At 45.8% G+C, this 24,529-nt stretch overlaps 1 protein-coding gene and 2 long non-coding RNA genes across 3 annotated transcripts; 2 read left to right on the top strand and 1 right to left on the bottom strand.

Annotated features, from left to right (window-relative positions):
- Window positions 1-115: 115 nt before the first annotated feature.
- LOC116557682 lies at window positions 116-1,515 on the top strand. The gene is made up of 2 exons (XR_004271649.1): window positions 116-187; window positions 814-1,515. It is a non-coding gene; the product is annotated as an uncharacterized LOC116557682 (long non-coding RNA).
- A 3,711-nt stretch (window positions 1,516-5,226) lies between these two features.
- LOC116557803 lies at window positions 5,227-21,101 on the top strand. The gene is made up of 3 exons (XR_004271705.1): window positions 5,227-5,376; window positions 15,601-15,605; window positions 21,091-21,101. It is a non-coding gene; the product is annotated as an uncharacterized LOC116557803 (long non-coding RNA).
- Window positions 20,208-22,534, bottom strand: TCL1A (T cell leukemia/lymphoma 1A). Its single transcript, XM_032287499.1, has 3 exons — window positions 22,371-22,534; window positions 20,671-20,838; window positions 20,208-20,255 (listed from the first exon to the last, which is right to left on the bottom strand). The coding sequence occupies exons 1-3, from the start codon at window positions 22,497-22,499 to the stop codon at window positions 20,208-20,210; spliced, it is 345 nt and encodes a 114-aa protein (XP_032143390.1). The 5' UTR covers window positions 22,500-22,534.
- Window positions 22,535-24,529: the final 1,995 nt, after the last annotated feature.

Genomic DNA, 24,529 nt, shown 5'->3' with positions numbered 1-24,529 from the left:
ACATCCGCAAGCCAGAGTTCCCACCTGCCTCTCGCTGCTGCCAACCTGCATGGGCGGCTGTCAAGGCCGGCTGGAACAGCATCTCCCACGGGTTCTGATGGCTGCTCCTTTCCTGCAGATCGACTCCATCGAGCAGCTGGTCCTAACATATGAACCAGAGAGGAATCACTGACGTTGGGAGCGGCTGGTATGTTGGGTCCCTGTGCCTCTCAGTGCAGGGATCAGACAAAAGCGAGACCTCTCCTCTTTCGAAAGACGGCGTGGTCTCCTCCTCCCTGCTGTTTCCTGAGTTTTTCTTACATAGCCGCCTGTCACCTCTGCTCCCCCAGCCCCTTGGATGTGATTGGCCACCATGGGTGGGCCCTCATCATAAGTTCCTAAAGCATGGGATCTTATCGAATACGACTCATCGTTTAATCCTTGTGAGAATTCTGTGAGGTGTACATGTTAATGTCCCATTTCACAGATGAGAAGGCTGAGACTCTGGGGTTGAGAATGATTCCCTCAAGACCGTAGAGCCAGGAAATAGCAGTGTTCCGGCTCACATTTAGTGATCTCAGATCCCTAGATTTAAGCATGGCACTGAGGTGGCCTCGGAGGCCACCTAGATTTAAGCATGGCCATGTGATGGTGGCCTCGGAGGACCCAGCACTGACCCACAGAGGGCTCCTCTCAGATGGGCAGCAGCTGGAGCAAGCCAGGCAGGGCCTGGTCCATTGGAGGGGCTGGCACTGGCCTTGCCTTTGACCCCAGCAGCTTGGGGTGCCAGGCTCCGCCGTAGTTCACTGACTGTCTCCTTTGGTCTTCTCCCAGGCCCTGCTGGCCCTGCGTCCTCTGGCCTGGTATCTCCCTGGGCCCCTCAGTGAGGATCTTCATGTACCTGCTCACCATTTGCACACTCAGCATGGCCTCTTTGCAGGCAGGAGGCAGCGGGGTCCTGCACACTCAGCTTCCCTCATTTTCCTCAGTTGTCAGCCCCGTTCTGTCCCACTCCAATCTGCACTTAGGGCAGCTGGCCTGGATGGGCTTTACTAGGGGCCCCGTCTGTGTGCTGAGCCCGTTTCCCTTGCTGGCTGCAAGCCGTGGGTTCTCTTTCCCCTCTGTGCCCCTCGTGCTGATCTTCTAGAGGCCGCTCCCCAATCTCCTCCACTCCACACCCACCGGATGTGTGCCCAGCCAGGCCTCTGGCACCGCCATGGCAGCCCACGATTGGAAACCCACTGTCAGCAGGCAGGAACTTGGTTTAAGAGATGCCACAGAGGAAGCCTGGTTTTGATGTGGACTCGGATGCCCTGTGGGTATCAGTCCTGCTGACACTTTGGCCCGAAATAGATCCAGTGCTGAGTAAGCAATGTACGCCGGAGCCTCAGTGAGTCCATCTGCACAGTGGGGAGCATGGAGGGATGGGTTTGGCCTTTACTTCTGCTTGTTCAGTCCTTCAGCTCGCAGAAGGGATGCTAGTCCATGAAGGTGACCTCCCAGAACGGGTTAATTAAACTTTATCACTCACTGTCCGCTTTTGTGCTGAATTGGAGCCTCTCTTTGACCTCTTTCTAGCATAAAAATGCAGCTGCTGGCACCGAAATGTTAAGGTAACATTTTAACGATCCGTTTCATGTTTTTCCACACTGGGAAGGAAATTGTGATTGGTCCATTCAGCAGCAGGACGCTGGTGGGAGGTAAGGAAGGGGAGGAGGCTTATGCGAGCTCTGGGCGAAGCCTTGATGTAAAAGGGCAGGAAAGCCCGTGGTGGTCACGGGAGAACTGGGAGCAAGGGAGAGCTTCCAAAGTGAGACGGTGAACAGCATGTCGGTGCGGGAGATGCAGTGATGCGGGCACAAGGGAGAAGGGTCCATGTGCGGGACGGAAGACGTGACAAAGGAGCAGAGTCCTTGAGCAGAGAGGGATGGGGCAGGGGCCAGGGCACTGAGCAGTGCCGCCACTGTGACCAGGAAGAAGAGAACGACACAGTGCAGGTCAGGGTGGCCGTGCAGTGGCGGCAAGGAGAGGGGATTTTCCCCCTCCATTTACAAGAAGAAATGACCCATGGGCTGAGGTCCCCACCTTACAAAATGAATCTGTGAAAGTATTCACAGAAAGTTAGGGGAAATGTGTTCGTGAACGTGGGGCACAAGAAAGCAAATAAGACACAGCGGTAAGCAAAAGACAGTGTAAGACAGACTTTTTCCAGTGAAGCATTTCTGTATGACAAAATATTAGGACTGCAGCAGTGCCCCCTTGTCTGCAGAGGACGTGTCCCGGGACCCCCAACGCAGGCCTGAAACCTCTGATCGAACCAGTCTGTGAGCCCTGTGTCAATCAGTCACCGCCTCCTCAAACTGTACCTTGAAACTCATGCATTCTCCACCAACTGTCCTTTCTACTTGGAGATCCCTTCCTGCATAGAAGAAGCTGTTTGTCTTTCTCGTCTACCTATTAAACCTCTGCTCTTAAACTCCTCATGTGTGTCCTGTCCTGTTTTCCCGGCAAGACAATGAGCCCCAGGGTATATACCAGAGACAAAGTAGCCGCTTCAGTAGTGGGCTCTTTCACATTGCCTGGGCCCCAGCGGCTCTGGCCCAGTCTGCTTTTGCTGAAGTTTCTGTAACATTGTGACACGATAAGACATACAGATTTGGTTTCCATCCCCAGGTCCTGGCATAGAGCTCCTGAAACCTTTCCAAGTGATAGGAGTGAGGAGCATCTTTTGTTATTCATAATGAACCCCTTTCAACCTACCATGTGATTGCAGGGTTGGAACTTTTAGTCCCACCCTCCTGACCTCCAGGAAATAGAAAAATAACAACAGTGTTTCCAAACATTGGGAAGGGGAGGAGAGAGAGGATGGAAGTAAAGTACATAGGTTTTCCCATGGAAGGAAGTTCAGAAAATACAGTTGAAAGATCAAGTAACAGGGCTGGGAACATATTATTTAAAAGGAAAACCAGAAGAAATAAGACTCATAAGAAAACCAAAGACGGATGGGAGGAGAGAGGAAGCACAAGGGTGCGATTTCCTCATCCTTCACGGGACAGTTGGGAGAGATCATAGAATAAATAATAAACAGAACAGCCATATAAAATTCTAAAGGGCCTGGCGTGGTGGCTCACGCCTGTAATCCCAGCACTTTGGAAGACCAAGGTGGGTGGATCATTGGAGGTCAGGAGTTTGAGACCAGCCTGGCCCACATGGTGAAGCCGTCTTTACTAAAAATACAAAAATTAGCCAGGAGGTAGTAGCTTTAATCTAGCTACTCAGGAGGCTGAGACAGGAGAATCACCTGAGCCTGGGAGGTGGAAATTGCAGTAAGCCGAGATCACACCACTACCCTGTCTCAAAAAAATAAAAAATAGAAGCTCTAAGATGTGAGAAAAGTTGAGAAGAATCTGAACAAGGAGAGCTGTGAGGGTGGAGTAGGGTTAGCAGAGATCAGCAAGCAATGAAGAGCTGCAGGAACTAATTCCGGCAGTGGTCAGGCAGATGCAGGCATCAGAGCAGTGGAACGGAATGGGGGTGAGGGGACAGCTGAAAACGCAAGTGGGGATTTAGTACATGAGTGAAGGCTGGTAGAACATGGCACTTTGGCATAATTATTATTTTGTGCTAATGGCCCTTGATAAACAACAGATGCACAAAGGGTACTCTGACATCTCCTTTTTCTCCCTGAAAGTGAGAGAAACCCAAATGTGGAAGATGTCCTCCCTCTGATGAAAGTAACACTCATCGCCAGGGCTGGCAGTTGAGGCCGAGAGAATTCTGTACACACTAACCTCATAAATGAACCTTTCTCCTTTAACCACAAGGAACCCCCCTAGCCTAAGGCCCCTTGCCTTTTCACATTTTCACAATGTACTACTCTTTGTCCAAATAATAGTGTTTAACTGTTTCTTTGGGTCTTCATTTCCTTATAAGGGCTCCTGTGTCACATAAAAGTTATATTAAATCAACATGCTTTTCTCCTATTAATCTGTGTTATGTCAATTCTCTAGCCCAGCCAAAAATGTTAAGAGGGTAAGAGGTCAAATTTTGCCTTCCTTACACAATCAAGGTGGCATTTGAAAGCACTACCAAAGGATACGTTAGTCACTAAACATTGTAGTATGGTGACAACTGGCTAGCCATTTGCATAAGAAAGTTGGATCACTACTTCATTTCTCATATGAGAGTAAATTCCAGATAGATTAATGGATAGACAAAAACATGAAGAAAATTTGTTATTGTGGAGCAGAGAAGCCCTTATTAAGAAAAACCTAGGCCGGGCGCGGTGGCTCAAGCCTGTAATCCCAGCACTTTGGGAGGCCGAGGCGGGTGGATCACGAGGTCAAGAGATCGAGACCATCCTGGTCAACATGGTGAAACCCCGTCTCTACTAAAAATACAAAAAATTAGCTGGGCATGGTGGTGTGTGCCTGTAATCCCAGCTACTCAGGAGGCTGAGGCAGGAGAATTGCCTGAACCCGGGAGGTGGAGGTTGCGGTGAGCCGAGATTGCGCCATTGCACTCCAGCCTGGGTAACAAGAGTGAAACTCCGTCTCAAACAAAAACAAAAACAAAAACAAAACAAAACAAAAAAAACAAAAACATAAACCGGAATACACTAAAGAAAAACAATACCTGTGTCACGCCTGTAATCCCAGCCCTTTGGGAGGCTGAGGCGGGCAGATCATGAGGCCAGCAGATTGAGACCATTCTGACTAACGTGGAGAAACCCTGTCTCTACTAAAAATATAAAAATTAGCGGGGTATGGTGGTACGCACCTGTAGTTCCAGCTACTCAGGAGGCTGAGGCAGGAGAATTTCTTGAACCTGGGAGGCCGAGGTTGCAGTGAGCCAAGATCACACCACTGCCCTCCAGCCTGGGCAACAGAGCGACTCAGTCTCAGAAAAAAAAAGCAATACATGTGACAGTGATTAAAAATTTCTGCCTAGCAGGAACAATGTTGGAAACAGGCTTATAACGTCGGGAAAAACCCACACGGAGACAATGGATCACTCAGCAAGGCTAGTTTACTTCCTGCAGGAAGGGTGCAACTCACCGGCAGTCTTGCCACGAGCGCACACCTGAACAAGGAGACGGGGACATTTATAACTGCCATAACCTGATGCAATCGCCCTGCTGCTGTGTCCAGTTTCCATTGGCCAGAACAATGGGACCTCACATTGTATGTGTGACCCGATTGGCTAAAAACTTGGAAACTTTCTGAACAGGTAAAGGCAGAGGAGAACAAAGGAAAAGAGGAAGTCACTTGAGGAATGCTTAGAGAAGCGATAACATTTCCAAATAAGGAAGGGGAATAAGCTATGACCTAAGGCTTGCCTGGGCTTGTTCAGGCATGTCAGGGCAAATACCTAGGTTAAAGTGGAAAAACTAAGAATGTGGGAGGCACTTACATCTTTATGACGACTAACAGCTACTTTCGGATTATTAGCAAAAGCTTTCAAGTACATTAACCTTGGAAGAAACTATTTGTAATGAACCAAGAGGAAAGCTTTGAAGAGGAACCTTTTATTATTTCCTACAACAACAAAATAAAGTACAAAACAACATGGCAAAAACACAGATAAGTATGTGGAGAAACACCGACAAAGGACTTCTTTCCTGAATATCTAAACATTCATCTTTCACCAGCTTAGATTCTATGTTCCCAAAACTCCTTCATACACATGAGAGACTGTCTGCCCCGCTCTTCTGTATCATTTGCCAGGTGAAATGCCACATTTTGTGGAACGTACTTTGCTTTCTTATTTTCTAAACCTGAGAGAAAAATATCGATAGACAAAATAATAGTAAAAATAGGCTGACAATTTCCACTTTGAATTCCTGCCTGTAAACCTCAAAAGGCCAGATGTGCTCAACAATTCTATCAAGTTTCTCTAGTAACTTGATCCTGGATCCAAGCTGGCTGTTTCAGTCCATCAAACGTATGATGTCATTGCCTTATGCTTGGCTGAAAAAGTGACCTCAAACAGGAATTCTCAGAGGGGCCTTACCCAGCTGGCCCACGCTAAGCCCTTCCTGTGTTCCTGATCACTGCGCTGGGTTTCTTTCTATCATAGGAGTTCCTTCTGGGCTAGAATGTGTACCCCTTGCACCCAGCTCAGGCCCAAAGATTGAGTGGAATAAACGAACGCCAGAAGGGAGAAACGGCAGATTCTGGCAACGTCCAGACCACACCACTTACTAACTTGGGGCAAGTAACTTCTAGTCTCAGAGCCTGTTTCTTCACCAGGAACTTGGGGGAAACAAGAGTACTTACTTCTTCGTAAGGCCTAAAGGAGATAATGTCTGTTAATCACACATTGTCCTAGCTAGTCCACTGGGATCACTTTTTGGACCAACTGCCTTTCTTTTTTTTAGCTTTCCTTATTTACTAAATTCCCTTAAGTGTTACTCATATTATAATTCAAGTTTAAGACAGGATGTATCTTATCAAATATTTATGGCTAGTTCTCTTCTTCGTATAAATGAACCCATAAAAAAGCATCCCCTAATTCCTCTCTACTTTCTCTAACCTCCTTGGTTTTCTAAAATTGAAAAGTAATTCTGGTGTACTAAAACCAGAACCAAGTTTCCTCAGATCTTTCATTCCTCAATCAAGGCATACCACACACTGTTACCTGTACTTTCCAGTAAAGGACTCTGAGGGGCTGGTGTTTTTTGCTTAGTGTAACCATTACATTACACGTTTTTTAGGAAGCCAGGGGTGACAAGTATGTGCTTGTCACGCTGGCCTCCTAAAAAAATATCCAGAATTTATTATCTTGACCTTACGTGCCAAGTGGGGCTGGCAAGAGTTTGTCCTGGGACAAGATTGTAGGTGGTTAGGCGTCAATAAAACCCCAGCTTCGTGACTCCACATGACATTACACACCTTCAGCCCCACATTGCCAACTGCTGGGCACATTACCCTGAGCTTCTTGTAACAAAGGTGGTGATGTTCATTTTAAAAATATCAAGAAACCGATTAACAAAATTTAGAATATAATATTTACAAATCTATCTTTACAAAAGGATTAGCAATTTGAGGAGAAAAATGCACAATATACACATCTTACTCTTTTCCTTATATATTCAAAGACTTTTGTTACAAGGAATTACAAAGCTAATGAAACAGTTTTATTTCAAGCTTAGTTTTTCCTACTGTGGCATGAGCACCTGGATGCATTCATTCTTAGCTGGAAGCAAATGTAGGTGGGGGGTGCTTGTCACCCTGTTGAACAGTTGCCAAAGAAAGTGGAGATGTTGAAAAAAGGCAGTTGTAACTTGGAGCAAAAATCGACCTAATTATTTGTGATTATATGTCATGTTTTTTAAGGTGAGCCTCTCAAGCCAATTGTTTGATTTTTTAAAAAATAGAGCAAATTGTGTTATTCTTGCAACACTGTTGATCTCTTTAGTTGCAGACCAGTAGTAGTTCTTTCCCTCCTGCTTAAATCATGTGAATAAAAATGAAAGGACAAGACATCGACATTTGGTTTGTCCTTCAGTGCTTTTTATGATCTTTTCTCAAAGTAAAATAGTCTTAGGAAAGGTTTTAATTTTTTCCTCTTAAGAACACTATTCATGACACTTTTCACTAAATACGGACAATATCAGGAAGGAGGAATATTGACATTTCTGGAACCCGCTATGCCGGGTACTTTTCCTCTGTTACCTGCTTTAAAACTAACAGCAACCTTCTCATCACAGCCCAATGGGTTCATTTTGCCCGCTGCCCTGAAAAAGTACAACTACAGTGGGTGTTGCAGGGCAGCTGGGTGAGAAGAGGGAGAAATTTCTCAAACCCATCTCCCTTAGAATTAGGAGGCATAGGTGTGGGGAACTGAAACAATTAAGTCACTGGGGATGACGTCATGGGGCATCTAAAACTGTTTTCTTGCACCTGTGTTCCCAGGAGGGCGGGCAATGGTTTTAGGATTAGGTGGCATCTCTTGGTCTACTTTACCATTCTTTGGCAAAGTTCAAGCTTCTACCATGATTCTAAGCTTGACTTAGGAATACGACTTCAGTCTCTAAACGTGGAGGGGGGTCAGTTTTTCTGGCCTGAAAGTTTAGCTATAAACTGAATTACTATCACGGTTATCTTGGCCTTCTCACTAGAAGCAGCGAAAAAACCAGTTTAGCCTATGAGTTTGGAAGCAAGATGGAGTCGGTCTTGTTAGAGTTCGCTTATTACCTATAATTCTGCAAAGGCCGTTTCATTATAAGGTAGGTTTTAATACACCTCTCTTAGCACAGGCGAGGAACTGAGGCTCTGAGAAGTGTAACACTTCACCTGTGAGTCTGAGAAAGTAACTGAGCTGGGATTCCATCCAAGCATGTTTTCCTCTCTCAGTCTGTACAGTATAGCATGGTGACTAAGAGTATAGACTCGAGCGTGGCCGTGTTTGAATCCAGAGCTTCTGTTTACTAGAGATGTAACTTAGAGCTTGTGCATAATCTCTCGAAGCCTGTATTCCCTCCTGTTAAAAAAAAAGGCATCATTGTAATAATGCCTCCTATAGGTAGGTTCTTAGAATGCCTCTTTCTTGGCCAAGCAGGCTTGCTCTTAGTCCTGGACCAGTCTCAGTCCAGTCTCCTGGCCTTTGCCCACTCCTGGAGCACTCAAGAACTTTCCCCCACAGGCCTAAATCCCACCCACTTTCCAGAGAGTATTCCTTAACAGGTCCTGTTCATGGAAGCTTTTTCCCCATTCTTCCTCCTTTCTCAACTCAAACATTCCCTGAACGGTATGCAAGCAAGAAAGAAAATTGAAAACTTATAATTGACGACAGCAGCTTTGCCTCCTAGGAGAGACATAATTTCTTTTCGGAATAGTCTTTTATTTAGCAAGTCACATTGTGGCAGGCCAGTTCTCCCTGACGGTCACACAGACAGGCCTGCATGACAGTCGACAGGCAGGCCAGGATAGCACCCCAGTTACACGGAGCCACTTCCACACGGCATAGCACCCTGGTCACACGGAGCCACTTCCACAGAGCTGCCTTAACACTGAGCACATAGTGAGCCCTGGGGAACTCGGTGCCCAGGCATCAAGCTAGAAATGAAACATGGTCAGTAGGATCCTTGCACAGGCTTCTCCCTTGCTGGAGCAAACCAAAATAATGGAGCCAGCCTTACCTTCCTAGTGCCAGGGCCTACCTTGAATAGACAAAATCAGAGACTAGTCAAGGTAACAGAGGCAGCTGTTTGAATAGATTTGTTGGAGAGTCTAAGGCAGCTCTCTGGACCAAGCTGTAAAAGAGGTAAGAGAAAAATAATCACTCTGGTATCACAGTAGACAGGCCTTGAAGATACTGGGGCCCACACGGCTTAATCAGACTTAGCAAGCATTTTTTTTTTTTTGGGAGGGGGACTCTGAACTTCTAGTTGAAACAAAATTAGTTACCTATAGACTTAGGTGAATGCTATACTGCACATAGGCACATAACCCCAATCTATATAAGCACTAAGAAAATTGTAACACTTTTCATTGGTCTGGTGGAATTATCTCCAGCCTTCTCCCTGTATCCAGTTACAGCAATAAATTTCCTTCTCTCCTATATGATCTGGCTTGGTTCCAGGAACAACACTGACAGGTGTTAAATCCAGAGAAGATAGCCTCAAGTTAGACAACCAGGTTGCTCTGCATAATACAGCAAGAATGTTGGTGTTTCAAGGATTACCTACGTGAAGGGAGGAGGAGGGTGCGTTCTGTGAGGCAGAGAGGCCTCCAGAAAGATGTGAGTGGTACAGCTTTATTGGGGCGGTGGTAATACTGTAACAATCCCTCAGGGACTTATTCAAAACAAGACTTACTAATAGCCCACTTAGAGCTGTAGTCTGAATGTTAACCCCTCCCCCTCCCTAAACCCTCAAACTTAACCCCCAGGGTATCCCCAAAGGCTGTCACCTGCAGCCCTGTGGGGAAAGAATCAGAGTACTGCTCAGTGTAGGGCAGGGTGACGTGCATGGAACAGGAATAGGATCATCCATAAACCACACCAAATTGGTGGATGTTAGAGCTCAAAGTGAAGGGTGATGGGGAGAAGTGTGAAACCCCAGTGAAATCCTTGGAGAGACTGTGAAAGCTATGATGGGAGGGAGGGTCAAGCTAAATTAAGCCTAAAAAGATGGAGTACCCCGTCCAACATGTAGATACAGGGGGCAATCATCCCATCTGGTTCATTGTGAAATGCCCTGTGCCCCCTGTATCTATCTGTCAGACGGGGCATTCCACCCTTTCAGACTTAATTTAGCTTGACCCTCCCTCCTGTAATCCCAGCACTTTATGAGGCCAAGGCAGGTGGATCACAAGGTCAGGAGTTTGAGACCAGTCTGACCAACATGGTGAAACCCCATCTCTACTAAAAATACAAAAATTAGCCCGGTGTGATGGTGCACGCCTGTAATCTCAGCTACTCAGGAGGCTGAGGCAGGTGAATCTCTTGAACCCGAGAGGCGGAGGTTGCAGTGAGCTGTGATCACCCCACTGCACTGCAACCTCGGCAACAGAGTGAGACTCCATCTCAAAACAAAACAAAACGAAGAAAACAAAAACCCTATGATCATAGTCTATTGATAGAAAATAGGCTAAATATGTATGAGTCCCTTCTAAATTGAAGCTTCACTGTGGTTACTGATGACCTCCAAGTTGTGGGGATGAGTAGAAATGAGACACCCCAGCCGATAAGATGGTAAAGCGGCCCTGACTTCTTACTGTCCTTGCTTAGTGAGCTGATAAGGCCAGTGCTGAGGAGAGGCACCACCAAGTCAGAATAGCCCTGGCCGTGTTTACTGGATTTCAGCCTTTTGGGGGCCTTCTAAGTCCAGGGGCCTGAGTAATTGTCATCTTAACCAATGAACCTGCTGTGTAAGTAAGTCCCACACTGCTGCACCAGGTACCAATAATGAATTTATAAGTTTTAGTATTGACTAGTACAAAGAGCTCTCCCATATTATTAAAATGTGTTTAGCAGTTTCAAGAGCTATAGAATTTTCACCTCAAAACTATAAATGATCATTATAGTAAAGTATTTGTGAGAGCATTTTCTTGGAAAATTTCTCACTTAAATTTCTAAGTTCTATTTGCCATAGGAGGTTCACTGACAATAAATTCACTAGACTAGTTCAAGTTAACTCATTTGACATACAAAAAAGTTAGAATCTCTGAGAATTAGTTTATTTCTGCAGGCATTTCCCCTTTGTAAATAAAGTTGTTTTGTAAGCAAAATACAGTGACAGTAACAAAGTAACTTTAAAATACAATAAGATTCAGGGCAAGATGCTGACAGAGGCATTGTTTTCCAATCTCCCAATTCTCACAAAGTCCAGCAGACCAGCCAAGATATCAAAGAAAAACTGAGTAAGTAAAGTAGGAGAAAAAAATCAGTAGAATAAAAAGACGAAAAGAATTGAAGACAAAGTGATGGATATAATAGGCAACGAAGATGCAACATATCCATAATAGAAGTCTCACCGCCAAACCCCCACAAAGAGGAAAGTAAGGCAGTGGGTAGAAACTATTAAAAAAAAATTCCTGAAGACAAAAAAGATGACATGAACCTATGTATCTGAAGGGACCATGATGTGCCTAGAACATGTGAACAAGAACAGTGACCTCCAAGACACAGTCTTAAAATTATTGTATGTTATGGAACAGAAATCCCTTTGGCATAAGGCAAAATGACCAAGGAACTTACCTGGGATTAGATCTTCACAGAATACTTAAGTTAAAACCACAGAGAAGTAAATGGAGTAACATAGTGCAAATACCAAGAAAGGAAATATAACACCCTCCTCACTTTGAGATTTTTAAATTCTTGAGTCAAATGCCTTCAAGAAGAAAGGCCACAGACAAACCTCAGTGAAGAGGAAGGAATCCAGAAATAATGTTCCTGTGAGCACTTCCTGAGTAATCCACTAAGCTGTGACCTTCAGACAATCAAGAAGTATTTAGGAAGCTTTCCATTAGGACTAGTGGTGAGAAATGTCTAACCCTAACCCTAATCCTAAATAAGGCGCAGGAGTGTGAGAAATCCTATGTGTTTGTTACATTGTCTGATAATAAAGGTATATTTCAGTTATCAAAAATGGGGAAAAAATGGAGAGTATACAGAAAGTAAGCTGGATGGCTTCCTTGGAGATATTACTTAGCATTTAATATTAATTTAGATGTGTTGGAGAGGGAGAGGGGTTGGGGAAGGAAATGTTAGTCATTTCAATTTTGCTTGCAGTAGGGAACCAAAAGACCTGCACCACCCAACAGGTGGACCCCAGTCACATGTGGCTATTAAAATTCAATTAACATTGAATACAATTTAAAATTAAGTTCTCAATTATACTAGCCATATTTCAAGTGCTCCATAGCCACAGTAGCTAGTAGCTACCACACTGGGCAACATAGATACAGAACATGTCCAGTATTATAGAGCGTTCTTTAGACAATGCTAGAGTAAATAGTATTTTTTTAGGAAAGGCTGGTCAGGTGCAATGGCTCATGCCTGTAATTCCGGCACTTTGGGAGGCTGAGGTGAGAGGATTGCTTGAGCCCAGGAGTTCAAGACCAGCCTGGACAATATAGTGAGACCTCATTTCTACAAAAAAATTTAAAAATTACCTAAGCATGGTGACAAACATCTGTAGTCCCAGGTACTCGGGAGGCTGAGGTGGGAGGATTGCTTGAGCCTGGGAAGTGGAGGTTGCAGTGAGCTGAGATCATACCACCGCACTCCAGCCTGAGCAACAGAGCAACAGAGACAGAGCAAGACCCTGTCTCAAAAAAAAAAAAAAAAAAAAAAGTAAAAGAAAGGAAAGAAAACAAGCACTGAGGAAACTACCCTAAGATATAAGTGTAAAGATATGAAATGAAAATGCAATGCCAAGAAAAATGCTAAAAAGGAATGTAGAAAGCAGAGCATATAGAGAAAATTTTATATGTATATAAAGACAAACATACAGCAATACTAAGACCAGTACATCAGATATATCATCAGTACCTGAAATGAGTTTCATTCACCAATTGAAAAAATGCATCAAAATCCAACCTTTTCATATACATGCACACACATATGAATGAACATGCCTAAAACAAAGAGATTCAGAAAGATTTAAATAAGATGCTAGGCACAGATATGCCAGACAAATGCAAATTAATACAAACAGATAGACACAGTTCACGATCTTCATGTATGTCAAGGTAGAACACTAGCCAGAAACCACTGAAAGAAAGGATAGATCATTGAGCCAAAGGCTACACAAGATATAACAATCAACACTTATGTGGCCGGTAGCACAGCAACAACTTTATGAAACGTCAACTACCAGATTAAAGGAGAATATACCAATAGGAAACATTAGTATATTTTTTTCAGGATGAGATAGAACAAATGAACAAAAACAATGACTGAGAACACAGAAAACCTAAGCCATATTATTAATAAAACAGAGATTTACATCTCTGAACTTAGTTGAGAGAAATGCCTCCTTTTCAAATGCACATGGGAGAATCATGAAAATTGAGCATATCCGTGTGCATTTGATACATAGGCATAATTTACATGGCCTGATATATTTATTTTTATTATTTTATTAATTTTACTTTGTATTATGTATTACTTATTTAGTTTTACTATTGATTGACTGATTGATTGATTGAAACATGGTCTCACTCTATTGCCCAGGCTAGTGGTATGATCTTAGCTCACTGCAACCTCCACCTCCCTGGCTAAAGCAATTCTCCCACTTCAGCCTCCTGAGTAGTTGGGATTAGAGGTGTGTGCCACCATGCCTGGCTAATTTTTGTATTTTAAGTAGAGATGGGGTTTCATCATGTTGGCCAGGCTGGTCTCGAACTCCTGACTTAAAATGATCCACCTGCCTTGACCTCCCAAAATGTTGAGACTATAGGTATAAGCCACTGCGCCCAGGCTTTTTATCTATTTATTTATTTATTTTAGAGATGAGGTCTCAACATTTTGCCCAGGCTTTGAAAGACAGAGGCAGAAGGATCACCTGAATCCAAGAGTTCAAAACTAGCCTGAGTAACATGGTGAAACCCTGTGTCTAATAATATTTTTAAATTAAAAAATAAAATTTGTAGTATTAAAAACTTATATATGATACTAAAATCAGACAAAGACATCACAAGAGAAAACTACAGACTAATACTTCTTATGAACACAGATATAAAAACCCTTAACAAAATACTAGCAAACCAAATCCAGCAACATATAAAAAAGATTATACACTAGGATCAAGCAGAATTCATCTCAGAAATGCAAAGTGGTTCAACATACAAAAAAAAGTGTAATACACCATATCAATAAAATAAAGGACAAAACCCAACATTCCAGTAGATGATCATCTCAACAGATGCAGAAAAAGCATCTGACAAAATCTAACATCTCTGGGTGATAAAAACACTCAATAAACTGAGAATAGAAGGGAACTTCTTCAACATGATAAAGGACATTTATGAAGAAGCCATAGCTAATATCAGACTTAAGGGTGAAAGATGAAACTTTCCCCCTAAGATCAGGACCAAGGCAAGGATATCCACTCTCTTTCTTTCTTTTTTTGAGATGGAGCCTTGCTCTGTCACCCAGGCTGGAGTACAGTGGCATAATCTTGGCTCACTGCAACTTCCACCTCCTAGGTTCAAGAGTTTCTCCTACCTCAGCCTCCTGAGTAGCTACGATTACAGGCGCCCACCACCACGCCCAGCTAATTTTTGTAGAGATGGGAGTTTCACCATGTTGGCCAGCCTGGTCTTGAACTCATGACCTCAGGTGATCTGCCTACTTCAGCCTCCCAGAGTGCTGGAATTAGAGGCGTAAGCCACCATGCCCAGCCCACTCTCACTATTTCTACTCAACACAGTTCTGGAGGTTCTAGCTAGGGTAATTAGGCAAGAAGACAAAAGAAAAATCATCCAGATTGAAACAGAATAAGTAAAATAAGTATCACATCATACTTGTGAGGATGGACGTTATAAAAAAAAAACAGACAACAACAAATGCTGGTAAGGATGTGGCAAACCCTTGTGCACAGTTGGTAGGAATGTAAAATGTTTAACTGTTACAGAAACCAGTATGAAGGATCTTCAAAAAATTAAAAATAGAACTACCATATGGCTCGGCAATCCAACTTATGGATATTTATCCAAAAGAATTAGGAAACAGAATCTTGAATTGATATTGCTTGCCCACATTCATTGCAGCACCATCCATAATAGCAAAGAGGTAGAAACCACCTCCTATCCACTGATGGATGAGGAAATCGTGGTCTATACATACAATGAAACTTTATGCAGCCTTAGAAAAGAAGGAAATCTAGCCAAATGGATGAGCCTTGAGGGCATCACAGTAAGTGAAATAAATCAGCCACAGAAGGACAGATACTGTGTGATTCCTACTAATGTGAGGAAGCTGAAGTTGGAAAACTCATAGAAGCAGAAAGAAGAGTGGTGGTTTTCTTTCTCATGCAAGAGGAAAAAGTTCTAGAGATCTACTGTACAATAATGTTCATATAATTAACAATTATATGAACACTTAAAAGTCTGTTATGAGGGCAGATTTCATGTTAGGTTTTTTGTTTGCTTTTTTTGTTGTTTGTTTGAGACAGGGTCTTGCTCTGTCACCCAGGCTGGAGTACAGTGGCACAAACACGGCTCACTGCAGCCTTGACTTCCCAGGCTCAGCAATCCTTCCCCCCTCAGCTCCACAAGTAGCTGGCACTACAGGTACATACCACCACACCAGGCTAATTAGATGTTTTTTTTAGCATAATAAAAAAAGAATAAACTTAGGAATCAATTTAACAAGAGAAATGTAAAACCTATACTCTGAAAACTGCAACATGTTATTCAAAGAAATTAAAGAAAATATAAATAAATATATATGGAATAAAATATGTAGAGGGAGGCTGGGGACAATGGCTCACTCCTGTAATCCCAGCACTTTCGGAAGCTGAGGCAGGCAGATCATCTGAGGTCGGGAGTTCGAGACTAGCCTGACCAACATGATGAAACCCTGTCTCTACTAAAAATCCAAAAATTAGCCAGGCGTGGTTGCAGAAGCCTGTAGTCCCAGCTACTTGGGAGGCTGAGGTGGGAGAATCACCCAAACCTGGGAGGCAGAGGTTGCAGTGAGCTAAGATCATGCCATTGCGCTCCAGCCTGCACAACAAGAGTGAAACTCCGTCTCAGAAAAAAAGTATGTAAGGGAAAAATTATGAAGTATTTAAAATACATTGGCAAAACAACTTTGTGTAGGGAAAATTTTTAAAAAGATTAGCATAACATAGATCAGCTGCTGGCACTGCTCTGTCGGATGCTGGCACGTGCGTCTGTGCCTCCAGTTTGTGCCTTCTAGATTCCTCAGTCATCTAGGATTGTTCCTGGGATTGGGCCCTCTGTTCTGCCCCATCAGGTGGTCACTTTCCACCAACCCTTTCTTGGAGCATGCATGCCCAGGCTCCATTATTTCCTACTTGGAACATACTCAGCACCTCACTTTTCCAATTTTCCTTACAACAGGGCTAACAGCAGGGCTGGCTCTCCTCAACACCCCTCCTCTCCTGCCACACCAGCAGGGCTCTGCCCCATCACAGCATTGACACTGCCTGGCAAGGTCCCCATCGCTCTCCACGTACCAACTCCAATGGCCACATTCCTTCCTTCCCTCTACGCAGTCTCTCAACAGCGAGTTCCTCAGCTGCCCACATCCTCCTTAAAACACTTTCTTCTCTTGGTTTCAGACATCTCCATCACTAAGCATTGGTGACTTGTACCTGTAATCCTGGCTACTTGGGAGGGAGGCTGAGGCAGGAGGATCACTTGAGCTTGAGAGTCTGAGATCAGCCTGGGCAACATGGCAAGACCTTGTCTCAAAACAAAAAATAATAATAAATAAATAAAACAAAGAGACCACCATCTCCCCATAAGTGATCTCAGTCAAGCCCCTGGCTTTAATGATCATTTTAAAGACTCTTCAATGTATTGTTCTGGACCTGAGCTGAGTTCTAGATCCATATTCAATCAACAGACTATCAGCAATTCAACTGGGGTATCCTAAGTAACTCATGTGTAACACACTAACACAGAACTCCTGAGATATCCCCCACCCTTGGCCAAACCTATGCCTCCCTCATCCTGATAAATAGGACGTCTAACCATTCCAGCCCCATTGTCTGCCCAACCATTCCAGCCAAAACCCTAGTCAGTCTTATGGAAAACTGAGATTCTGCATTGCATTTAGTTAATTTATTAGGGACATTTTTCTTACAAAACAATATTTCTTTTAGTGAGAAGTGATCCTTTTGCTATGTTTGTAATTTCCACAGCAAATTAAATCTTCACAGCGTTTGCCATTACCTCTTCCTTAGAATCTAGCTCCCTCTTTTTCAAGGCTCAATCTTTTTTTTTTTTTTGAGATTGAGTCTGTCACTGTTGCCCAGGCTGGAGTGCAGTGGTGCAATCTCCAGTCACTGCAACCTCTGCCTCCCAGGTTCAAGTGATTCTCCTGCCTTAGCCTCCAGAGGAGCTGGGATTACAGGCGCCCGCCACCACTCCCAGCTAACTTTTTGTAGTTGGAGTAGAGACGGGGTTTCAGGATGTTGGCCAGGCTGGTCTTGAACTGATGACCTCGTGATCTACCCGCCTTGGCCTCCCAAAGTGCTGGCCAGGCATGAGCCACAGCGCCTGGCCTCAAGGCTCAATCTTAAATGCCACCTTCTCAGACAGGAATTTCCTTACCAGCCATTCGAACTCCCTACCCTGTTACTTTGTTCTATTTTCTTTTGGGATTTTGCACCGTTTCATCTTTTTCCAGAACTAAGGCTGCATCCCAGCTCCTGGCGCTGCTCATGGTGATGGTTAAATATTCGGTAAACAAAAGAATCTTGCACACGAGCTTTCCTCTTTCTGGGTCTCCATGTTCCTATTCCTAAAATGAGGCGGCTGCCTGACCTCCTGTGGTGCCACTGCTCTGACTCTCCATGTTTTGGCCCTGCTGAGAGGCATCTGTACAGTAATTGCTCCCACAGACCGAAATCCCAGGCTGCCATGCGCCGTGCTGGGTGACGGGTTTACAACAAGAGACACACACCCTGGCACGCTGGGCGCCAGTGTTTCTTCTCTGTCTAGTGCTGGTTAAGAAACCTGGGTTCAGACACTATAAAGTGGGAGAAATAGTGTTTTCCTTACACAATTCTCTTAAAGCACTTGAGTTATATGTCCCACTGAATTCTCAGAAGGACCCTCTAAGTTCATCTCTGTGACGAGAAAGCTGTGGACTAGAGACACAAGTGGGAGGGCCAGGATTCTACCCAGGATGGATTCCACTCTCCGGAAGGCATCCCCCGGTAATATCCGAGGTCCAGCTACCATCTAGGGAGTGGCAGCGGGTCTTGGGAAGGGAGTAAGAGGAGGTCACAGGGCGGGCTCTGCTGTGACTGCAGGTCAGGGGATGTGGGGAGGGGAATCTGCCTGGGGCCTGAGTGCTCAGGGACAGTTTCAGGCAGGAGGGGCTCCTGCTGGGATTGAAGCAGAAAGGATAGAAGTATCCGGGCAAGGACAGAGCCTGGTGACTGCCTGGGTGAGGAGGAGGCAGAGCTGGCGGGGGCAAGGGCGCATGGGAATGAGGAGGATGCGGAGGGCAGAACCACGAGGAGGCGGATTGGAAGGGCTCTTGAATGCCAAGAATTGCTGACAACGTTTTTGAGGTTGCTTACTCTAGTGGTTCTCAACATACGCCTCCAAGAGCGCTGGGGTTTTAAGTGTTGGATTACATGGACGAAAAAACTGTAGTCCCTTATCTCCAAAGTAAAAGAAGTAAATCCATGAATATTTATTTCTTGTTTGGTGGCTACCTATTCTCACTTCTCTCCACCAGAATCTAAGCCAAGGATAGATACTGATTCAGCACAAAGTTAGAGAAATCATCTTGCATTTAATCAATCGATTATTACAAAAAGTATTCATGCCACATACAGCCTAGTAACAACACCCAGGTGTGTGGTCATCTATAAAAGTGGGGAAACCCAACGTCCATCCCTTTCCCAGGTAGGCAGCCAAGGGTTCTGGGGGTTTGTCCACGGGGCTCAGCGGCCTGGCCTGATGCTGCGTCCCAGGCTGTGGACCATTGACCCAAAGGCTTCTGAGTCCTGAGCACAGATATGGGCTCCTTTCAGGCCTTTCCTTGAGCTGCCCCTGAACCCCTGTTGGCAGGCAGGGTTTGCAGATGTATTTGTGTGCAGGCACAGCCCCACGCGAGACCACTGGCCCAGGGTCTCAGAGGCCTTGCTCAGGTGAATCGGCTGTGTTCTCAGAAGTTAGGGAGCTGAATGGGTGTGCGACATGAAGCACTAGTGCCGTGAGGGACAGAAGGGACAGAAAGAGGCCAAAGACCATCAGCCAGCTGAGAAAAGCCAAGGCACAGGTATACTGGGCACCTGGAGGAAGCTCTACCAACTGGAGTCCTCCCTGGCAGGAGTGGTAGTGCTGATGGGTGCACAGTGAGCCACAGGCAGGTCCAGCAGGCCCTGGGTAGAGCTCATCCTCTGTCTGTCTGTTCTCTCCCAGACCCCAGCATGGTGGAGAAGACGACACCGGCATAGGAAACGAAGGTGAATAGAAACACGAACATCCCCATTGTGGACTGGCCAGGCGCAGGCCCTGGGGTGAAAGGAGATGGGTGCTGCAAGACCTGGGAAAGGACAAGAGAAGACAGAGTCAAGGGTGAAGGAAAGGACCAGGTAGGGGTGAGGGGCGGTGCTGCGGGAGCAAGTCTGAGTGGGAAGCCTGGTGGTCAGTGATGGCCCCAGAGGCCTTCTGTCTGAGCCAAGGCAAATTCTAAACAGGACAGAGGGCTTATGGTCAGAAGACCACTTCCTCAAAATGCAGTAACACCATCTAATATCTGGCTCGGTTGATGTAATTTAAGAAAGCAACTGACAATGAAAGCGCTGGCTGAAACTTGTGAGCACTGTACAGATGTGTGCAGCTGCGCTAAGGGGGCCGTATGCATCTGCGAAGCTCCTGGGTCCCAAAGAGGTAAGGGAGAGACATGAGTGCCTCTAGGAAGCCTCTCCCATCCCAGGACCCTCAGAAGGCAACAGTTGGGGAGGGGTTAGCACTGCCCTCACGGAGAAGGGGTGGTCTTTCCTTCTGATACAGCCGCTGTGGACTAAGAGGGGTCAGGCCCCAGTGGAACTCACCATGCCACACTTAGTCAGCTGGCAGCTGCTCGAGAAGCATGTTCTTCACACCTTCAATCTGAGAGGCAGAGAGAGAGAGAGGGCACTGATGAGCCAGAGCCCTTCTCTCCCTCCATTCCTCACTCCTGTGCCTTCCCTAGCTGGGAATAACAGTGGAAAGCCGAGTGTGAGGATTTCGGGGGCTCTTGGAGACTGCCCTCCTCCCTGTAGCCTTCAGCTTGTGACTGCCCACCAAAGGGGGCTTCCTGCGGCCAGGCTGGGGGCTGGCAGGGAGTAGAGGGAGGGTTCTGTTAGAGACCTCAGAGGATCCATCTTCTCTCTGTTAAAATCCTTTAGAAATCCGCAGTTGTACATTTCCCCCATTTTTTAATGCTTTTGGCACTGGGATGGAGGGAAGATAAACCACTGAGGCCAGGCACTGAGGAGGGGAAACCCAAGATCGCCCGATAGATCCCTGGGAGAAACACACTCGCCTTGACGTGGTACACTATGCGCCAGAAACTGGAGTCTGAGGATCGGTATCGTCCATCAGGGTAGAGCTGCCACATGAGAGGCAGCGGGCTTCGGCCTATCTGGGTGGGGGTCATAGGCTTCCCCAGGACGGTGACTTCCTGACGAAAGAGCACCCGTAATTTATCCGCCTTCTGAGGAGAAGAAAAGGACAGGGCATACCTTCAGGGTCCACTTGCCAGGGCTCCTCCAGGCACAGAAAACCGGAGTCCTTCCTGCCAGCCACGCACCCAGCTGGGGAAGGGTCCTAGTGTGAAATGCTGGTCATCACTGTCCCCTGAAGCTGACTTCCTTAGGCCATGCATGATCCTCACAGGGACTCTGGCTGGGCCAGAACCACCAGCATGCACACGTGTCTAGCCACCTAGCAAGGGCCATGAAAGGCACACTTTTTTCTGCTGAGTTGCAGTGACTCACACTTGTAATCCCAGTGCTTTGGAAGGCTGAGGCAGGAGGATCACTTGAGGCCAGGAGTTTGAGACTAGCCTGGGTGACAGAGCAAGATCCTGTCTCTACCAAAAAAAAAAAAAAAAAAAGACGAAAGAAAAAAAGAGAAAAAGAATGCTGGCTTTTTCAAGTGTGTGAGGCAAACCCTGCCCCATAGTTTGCTAGTGGGTTACTTTTTGTGTGGCATTTAACATGATTATGTGAAAAACTATCTAGATTCGTGATTTTGGTGTCACATTGAAGAAGAGATTTCTCAAGCAGACATTTTAAAAAAGATATTCACTGAAATCTTCAAATTATTTTTCAAATTTTGACTTAAGTAAACATTTGACATGATTTTTGAAGAAAAATGTATATTTAAAAAATTTAAATGCCAACAGAAGTGCAAATTTTGGTGGTTGAAGAGCCTAGAATTCCAGCCCCATTACCTACTAGCAGTTCTACCTTGGGCAAATTACGTTTTTGTGCTTCAGTTTCCCATCTGTAGAGACACAGTCAACACTCAATAACTCTTATTTGCTACTGTATTACATGTATGTTCTAACATATTTTTAAATCTGTATGCTTTCTTCAGTGTATGTTTGGAAAGAGTTTGAATATTTTTTGACTCTTGCATTGAGTAAATTCAAATACTTGTAAAAGAGTTACATTACTTTAATAAAAACCTAACATGAACTAAAGACGCATCTTAAAGTATCACATATGAAACCGCGCCAATACTGATTCAATACCGGCGCTTGTACTCGTTAAATTTGTTCTTCTTAATAAAGCACAGAGGAAATAGGAAATACCTCACACTCTAGGGCTATGTTCATGGTTGCCATGGCCCGAAGCTGTTGAGGGTTCTTTTTAAAATACAGATTTCTGGGACCCACCTAAGATGATTCCGATGTTTGGCCACATGAATGAGTCACTTACTTTAGAGATACCCGTTTTAAGGATTAGGACCCCGAAGCCCAGAAACGTCCTGCTGTAGTCAACATTATAGTCACACTCACAGGCACTGGGTCCCATCCTTTGGTCGACATTCCTTTGTGGTTCTCCCACCCTTCTTCCCGGCCTGGTGAACTGTTCATCCTCCAGAGCCCAGCTCAAAGTGGCTTCATCTGTGGGGAGCCTCCCCGCCCCACAGTGGGTGCTTTTCTAGGCCTCGCCCGTCCTGGGGCCTCCCAAGCTCCCGCGGCTGCCCCTGCTGCCCCACCATCCGCTCCAAAGCGGGCTGTACCTCCATGACTAAGGGCAGCCAGGTGCACTGGTTCTCATCCAAATACACGAGCGTCTGCCAGATCCACAGGCGGTCCGGGTGGTCAGTGATCGAGTCCGTGCGTAACTGCTGCTCGACCATGGCTCCCTCGGACCCTCTAAGAAGCCAGAGCCAGAGCCTCTCCAGGTAGCTCGCTGGTCCCTGGGATGTGGGGCCACGCTTTATAGCCAGGCAGCCTGCGGTCGCCACCCAGCGGCGGGGCGGGAGGACGGCCTTGGGGCGGGGCTCCGGGGCGGGACGACGACCTGGGCGCAGGGCGTAGGGCAGGATGGGGCGGGGCTCGTGGGGGTCGTGGTGGCGAGTGAGGGTCCCACGCAGGCGCTACGTCCCGGCCTGACTTGCTCCCTGGAAAGGTGGCAGCGCCTGGGAACGCAGACCTGGCCCCAGCAGGCCCACGGCGACCCCGACCGCCGGCCTCCGCTGCTAGAGAGGCACCTGGGGTGACGGTGGCCCTTTCTTCTTCTGGGAGGCCCCGCTGCTCCCCTCCGCTGCCGGACCCGGACTCTGGGCACTCTGCTGGGAACTCACAGTTGGCACCAGGATGCCCAGGGCCGGGACCCCTTCCACATTTTCTGGGAGCAGAAGAGACCCGCGCGGGCCTCAGCTAGGTCTGGGCTTTCCAAGCTTCCCTGGATCGGTCCCAGCCTGGGCCTTTGAGCGTCGGAGTACATTTCTTGGCAAAGTGCAACTCTTGACGCTCCCCCTTCGTCTTCCATACACAAAGCATGCGTGTTCCATGGGTCGGTGATGCTGTGGACATCTAACAGGTATTACAAAATGTGGTGGAGAAACATGGGTGTTTCCCTTTGGGCTTTGAATTTACTAGTGAAAGCATAGTTCAAAATGAATACTTAAAAAGAAACCCCTCCTTCCACCCTAAGATCAGTGGATTTCAAAAGTTCCTTGTTTATATGATCAAAACCATCTCTGTAAATTAGAAGCAATAAGGAAAACAATTTCACTTTATTTTGCTGTAACGAATTCCCACTGAGGCAATTAAGAAAGTCAGCACAATGAGACACACGTGAGGCCAGCTCCAGCCTGGCTCAAACATCACCACGGGATGGAGTTCCACGCCTCACGTTCTAGCTCTTTCCCATCTCTCTGGCCAGGCATTAATAAAATAATTTGTGATTCTCTGAAGTGTCACAAAAGTGGATATCAAGAGATCTGATGAGGACGCCTGATTCACCTGGCAGCTGGGTATCTGCCTTTTTGCCTGTCCAGACAACCTAATTCCCAAGAAGGGGCTGAGGTGGCCTAAGGTAGTTGAGATATAACGGGATTTACCAGGAACACAGAAGAGAAGAGCAGAGGGAAGTTGGGGTGGAGTGAGGGTCCTTGAGCCCAGCAAAGCTTTTTTCCACTGTAGCCCTTAGTGGTGTTCATATTTAATATGCAAACTTACAGGTTTCAGGCTGATTTTCCTGTGAATGGCTCTTGACTTCAGACCCAGATAGCCACAGAGTAAGATGAAAACGTTGCTAACCAGCTCTGTTGGGGACGTCTCATCCCAGGCCAGAGCTCTGAGGTAAGAAATAACAAGTCCAGTTTAAATAGTGCTGCTGAGATGGACTTTTGTGGCCAGGGAAGGGGTCCCCAGGAGCCAATGTGGCCACTGACCCAGCCCCATCCGTGGCCCTAGGATCCAGAAGGCTACAAACAATGGAGCAAGAATTGGATCCTTGTGTCTGGGAAAGCAGAATGTTCTGGGAATAGAATTTCTTTTTCCTTCTTTTGTAAAAACTATTCAATTTTGCATGAGGGCTTCTTAATATTGAGCAAGAATATATATATTATTGTGTGGGATTTTAAAAATTATTTGAGAAAGGGTTCCAAGAAAAGAAAATGAAGTAAAATGACTGTGGAGTTCACTGGGCAACTTACAGAGCCCTTGAGCTTTTTTTCGTGAACGTTCCGCAAGAGGGGAAGCAGTAGCTGCTGCATAGTCTCAGAGCTGTCTCTCAGCTTCTGCGGTATGTTATCTGCCCCGACGAAGGGCTATAAAGGCCATCAGCCTAGTTTTCAAATTGTTTCCTTTCTGAGTCTTAATAGTCTGTGATTTCCCTGAGGATAAGCAAATGGACGTTTCACACAGAAAGCTACAGGAA

This window comes from Sapajus apella, unplaced genomic scaffold, assembly GCF_009761245.1.
Source record: "Sapajus apella isolate SASKATOON/1434 unplaced genomic scaffold, GSC_monkey_1.0 scaffold20, whole genome shotgun sequence".
NCBI lineage: Eukaryota > Metazoa > Chordata > Mammalia > Primates > Cebidae > Sapajus > Sapajus apella.
This window is presented reverse-complemented; position numbering and strand designations above follow the sequence as displayed.